General features: G+C 28.9%; 1 protein-coding gene across 1 annotated transcript in view; it reads right to left on the reverse strand.

Annotated features, from left to right (window-relative positions):
- Positions 1-2,653: 2,653 nt before the first annotated feature.
- LOC105620567 (protein FAM188B2) overlaps positions 2,654-4,672 on the reverse strand; it is an 8,263-nt gene continuing 6,244 nt past the window's right edge. The window contains exons 6-10 of the mRNA XM_012202062.1: positions 4,367-4,437; positions 4,071-4,221; positions 3,606-3,805; positions 3,050-3,196; positions 2,654-2,699 (exon numbers count right to left, since the gene is read on the reverse strand). Coding sequence (XP_012057452.1) covers positions 2,654-2,699; positions 3,050-3,196; positions 3,606-3,805; positions 4,071-4,221; positions 4,367-4,437 — 615 coding nt within the window. The remainder of the gene's footprint in view (positions 2,700-3,049; positions 3,197-3,605; positions 3,806-4,070; positions 4,222-4,366; positions 4,438-4,672) is intronic.

Genomic DNA, 4,672 nt, shown 5'->3' on the forward strand with positions numbered 1-4,672 from the left:
AAGTAGTACAACTAAAACTAAATAATAGTAGTAAGAAAGTAAAAGTAAATAAGTAATAATAAATTAAAATTAAGTACTATATATATGTAGGAGAAGAAGAGAGAGAGAGAGAGAGAGAGAGAGAGAGAGAGAGAAAGAGAGAGAGGATTTTTTGGTATTTGTAGAAAAAGATAGATTTCTGACGAGTAACTGACGAATTTATAGGAGAAAGGCAGAAATTTAAACAAAGAAAGTTTTCATCTGAAAACGGTATTATTATTATTTTCATGCACGACATTTTTCATTTCAGCGACGATAATACTTTAAAAGCAATATGAGAACGAAGCAACTACATTTTGTCTTTTTCTCTAAAACGAAGCAAAAACGAACATCTCTATTTTTTTTCTTAGTTTATCGATCCTCTACAAAGTATAGATATTCTCGACACCCTGTATATGCAGAGTGGTTTCTTACAATGTTTCAGATTTGTAAGTTATAGAATTCAAATAGAAATTGCCGTTATAAAAATCAATATAAAGCAGTAAAATTGATTACTAGTTACATTATGATTTAATAAATTATTTCTCAATTTTTTTTGTTTTGTAACTCTGCTTTCTAATACTTTATTTCTCATTAAGTACTATTATGTACTATTAAGATATAATATCGAGTGATTTATATTTTTTTACCAGAAAAACACTATACAATGATGATTGTATAGTGAAATGGATGGAATGCCTGAAAATATTATTATTTGAAGGACATAGCAATCTGAATAATAAAAATTGTCGTACAACACATGCGAAGGAGGGATTAAGCAAATCATATTGTTATTAGAAAGACTGTAAAATTACGGTTGTCTCCTTCAAAAGCTCACTATGTATCATATTTTCTAAGAAAATATTTTTATTATAACATTATCTATAAATAATGAAAATTGTTGATCGAATAAGAAAAAATAACTTCATATTTTAGCATGATAATAATAATTTTGATAATTTCATCTTAAATATCTATTAATAGCAGCTACGTTTAATGGAAGTTAGTGGTACTTTATGAATAATAATTCAAATTGAAGTTCTCTGACCTAATAGAAGTTTTATATTAACTCTCTTCTTCTATCTCTTTAACTTTAATCACGTAATGAATATGATAATGTATAAGATTATATGAGTACAGCGAACTGTAATAATGAGTAACAAATCACATAATCGAAAAATGACTAACAATTGCGTAAGCGCGCAATTTTTTTCGGCAATACATATAACGTCTCGTTCTCCTTGGCAGCTCGTGAGATTTAATGTCGTGAGAAGTGGTTGAGGGCAAGTGGAACGAGACTTGCGACTCGCTTATGACATCGCGACGATGTCCTCGCGGATCATCGATCCGTGAAATTGCGGGAGTATCTTTTCGTCCCTCTCCGTATCTCTCATGGGAAAGATAACTTTTATTATGCACGGTTCTTGCAGTTAATAAACATTAGCTTGTCTTAAGTCCTTTCCACTTTGAACCAGTTTCTGCTATTGTTCGTGATTTACGCAGAATAACTTGCTAACGGTGTGTTCATTGACCGACACAATGAGACATGCAATTTATTAGGCCTTTTCGAAAGTGCTCAATTATTGTAAACGTTCTCAAATGCCCGGTCATTATTGCTCAAATGGAGATTTATGATCACTTTTTATTAGATTTTATAAAACAGTCATGCTATTTGATTGTTAAAAAAAGTCTCTATTACCCTCGGAGATTTTATATTAATATCTATTCTTGAAAAAATAATGTTATATACATATATCCTCTTTGTTACATTTTTTATTAGATTTTTAAAAATATTTTAAGAATTTTTAAAAATATTTTTTGTATTAATATTTTAAAATAATATACTTACTATGCGTTAAAAATCTTGATATATTTCAAGAAAATATTTGGACAGAAATTGTTGGCATTATTGATAAATTAAAATCTGCTTTTATAATTCTTCCAGACGATATATGAGCTCATCGTGATATTGTATATACATGAGTCAAAGAAGACATATCGTTTCCCACGCGATCGCGTGATAATTTTGAAGAGAGTTTGTTCATCCTTGACTAAATGGTATATTTGCAGAATATTCGCTTTTCCTAAAATAATTTAGCAAAGAATTTTAGTCATTTTAATTTTTGTATTTATGTACGCATGATTTTATATATATTTTAATAAAAAATAAAAAACATGATATTTTTCTTTAAAATAAAGATGCTGTAATTTCCTAAAAGAAGCAAAGTATTTATTGTAGACAAGTATAATATTAAACAATTACAGAATGTATCTTTTTTTTCTTTCAATACACAGTTTATATAAGATAATGATACATTAACACAGCCATTTATTGACAATTAAAATACTTCACAAAATAACAAAGCTTTTTGGCCATCGTAAATGCCTGCTATATTGTCTAAGAAAGCGCCGGAAGAAATTTTATCACACATTTAAAATTATGAAACATCTGACATTACGACACATACATGTACCTAATTTCTACATACGTATTTCTATTTCTGGATTTATATCATTAACGACAATTAAAAGCTTTTGAGATAAGCGTGCATAGTAATCGATTAGTATCACACGGAATCACGGATATACGGCTTAACACGGAAGAGCGGGTCTGATTGTCATCCTTTCGTATCCCTTACATTATCGGTGTTCCATTCCATTGTATGAAAGCATCCTGCCACCTTTGGTGCAGCGTGAAACAATAAGTGGAAGAGGTGATACCTTGAATTCTACACTGTTTACAAGGAACGATCTTGGAGATATCGCATTTTATAATTGAGAAAACAATAGCAATCTTAGATCTTTTTCTCGCACTAAAAAGCTTTTAAAAAATTAATGATAGAAGTCAACTACTTTTCAAATTAAACTGTTGTATCAAGCATGAAATATATATAGGCATATTCAATATAGCCTAAAATCATTAAAGTGTAGGTTTTTATACGTAGAATTAAATATAAAATTCTCGTAAAATTGAGAAAAGTATTTAAATAAATTTTATATTTTATATTATTATTATTTATTAAATACTAACTTGGATCGAATAAGTTTCTCTAACGGTGTCGCGGCGATATCCATGGTTTCCATTGCAGCATCTGATCCTCCGGAAGTTTCATTTGCCCTGGTATCCACCGTTAACGTAGCGTGACTGCCACCGCAAGTGAAATATTGAACCTCGAATCTTTTAACATATACAGAATGGGTGATATTTCTTTGTGACTATCCAAGAAAAAAATCAGATGTTGTTTATGTATTTGTGTTTAAATGTTAAGAATAAATTTTGAACTACGTTCATACATATTTTCTTTATACATATAATCTGTATAAGCTCCTTTTTCATTTATAAATTGCATATCTAATTATTTATATTTATGTAGGGATTATTACACACATAGAATATATCATAGATTTTGTAATAAAATATAAAAAATAATTATTATATATATTTAACAATTATTATCATGTCAAAAACGAAATATAATTAGTGATGATTGCATCGACAAATTAATCAACTATCATTAAAATAAAAAAATAAAGATAAATAAAATTAATAAAAATCGTTAAAATAATTAAAATTATATAATATATACCGTCGTTCCGCGTGATAATTTCTCAGCAATTCTCGATTAGCGTTGAAGAGCACGCCATGATGACCAAGACAAAGGGTTACCCATATCGGTAGAGTGGGTGTCTTCAATCGAGAACCTGGCTGCTTGCCTATATTGCTATCACTTTCGTGCACTAAGAATCCTACTTCGCTTCTCATGAGGACGCCCCATTGCGGTACAGCCTTTGAATTAATTACAATAAATTAACATTGAATAAATAATTCTTTTTAAAATTAAGCTAATTTAAAGTATACTGAAAGAAACAATCTATTTTCGAAATATATTAATAATTTTTTTTGCAAATCATCTATAATACATACAAAAATTTCATGTCAATCTCGACATTTCATAAAAAAAAAAGTTATAATATATATACATTACAATAAAACATAATTATAAATATGTAAATTTGCAAAATGTCAAAGAAGTAACTTATTATAGACTTACATATGTATTTTCATCACCAACGTGAAGCACTCCATTGTGAAGATGTGATGAAGCACGTCCAGTTAAAACGAAGATGATAATACTGATCGGACCTTCTTCCGAACATCCACCGAGAATAGATGCCTTTGGATCTTCTAAATCATTTCGAATTCTAAAATATGTATTTAAATATATTAAATATATTAATTAAAATAACTTGTATTTGATTAATATTTGACTTGTGTCTAATTGAAGCAATTCTTTATCATTTTTAACTTCAAATAAATTGAGAAAAAATGCAGAAGAAAGTATCTTACTTTGAGAGGCCTCTCGAAAGCACCGCGCTATACAAAAGTAGCTTCGCGCCAGATCCGCCTTCGTCGTGAAACTGAAGGTATGAAAATAAAGATTATGACAAAATTTAATTCTAAATAAAATAATTTTATATTTTATAGACGTTGTTGAGAAAGAATTAATTTTTTAATAATGATAAAATGCAACTAAGATTTAAATTTGATACAGAAACTGTCACACACACACACACACACACACACACACACACACACACACACACACACACACACACACACACACACACACACACACACACACTATATATTAGT

The sequence above is a fragment of the Atta cephalotes genome (genome assembly GCF_000143395.1).
Source record: "Atta cephalotes unplaced genomic scaffold scaffold00002, whole genome shotgun sequence".
NCBI classification, from domain to species: domain Eukaryota; kingdom Metazoa; phylum Arthropoda; class Insecta; order Hymenoptera; family Formicidae; genus Atta; species Atta cephalotes.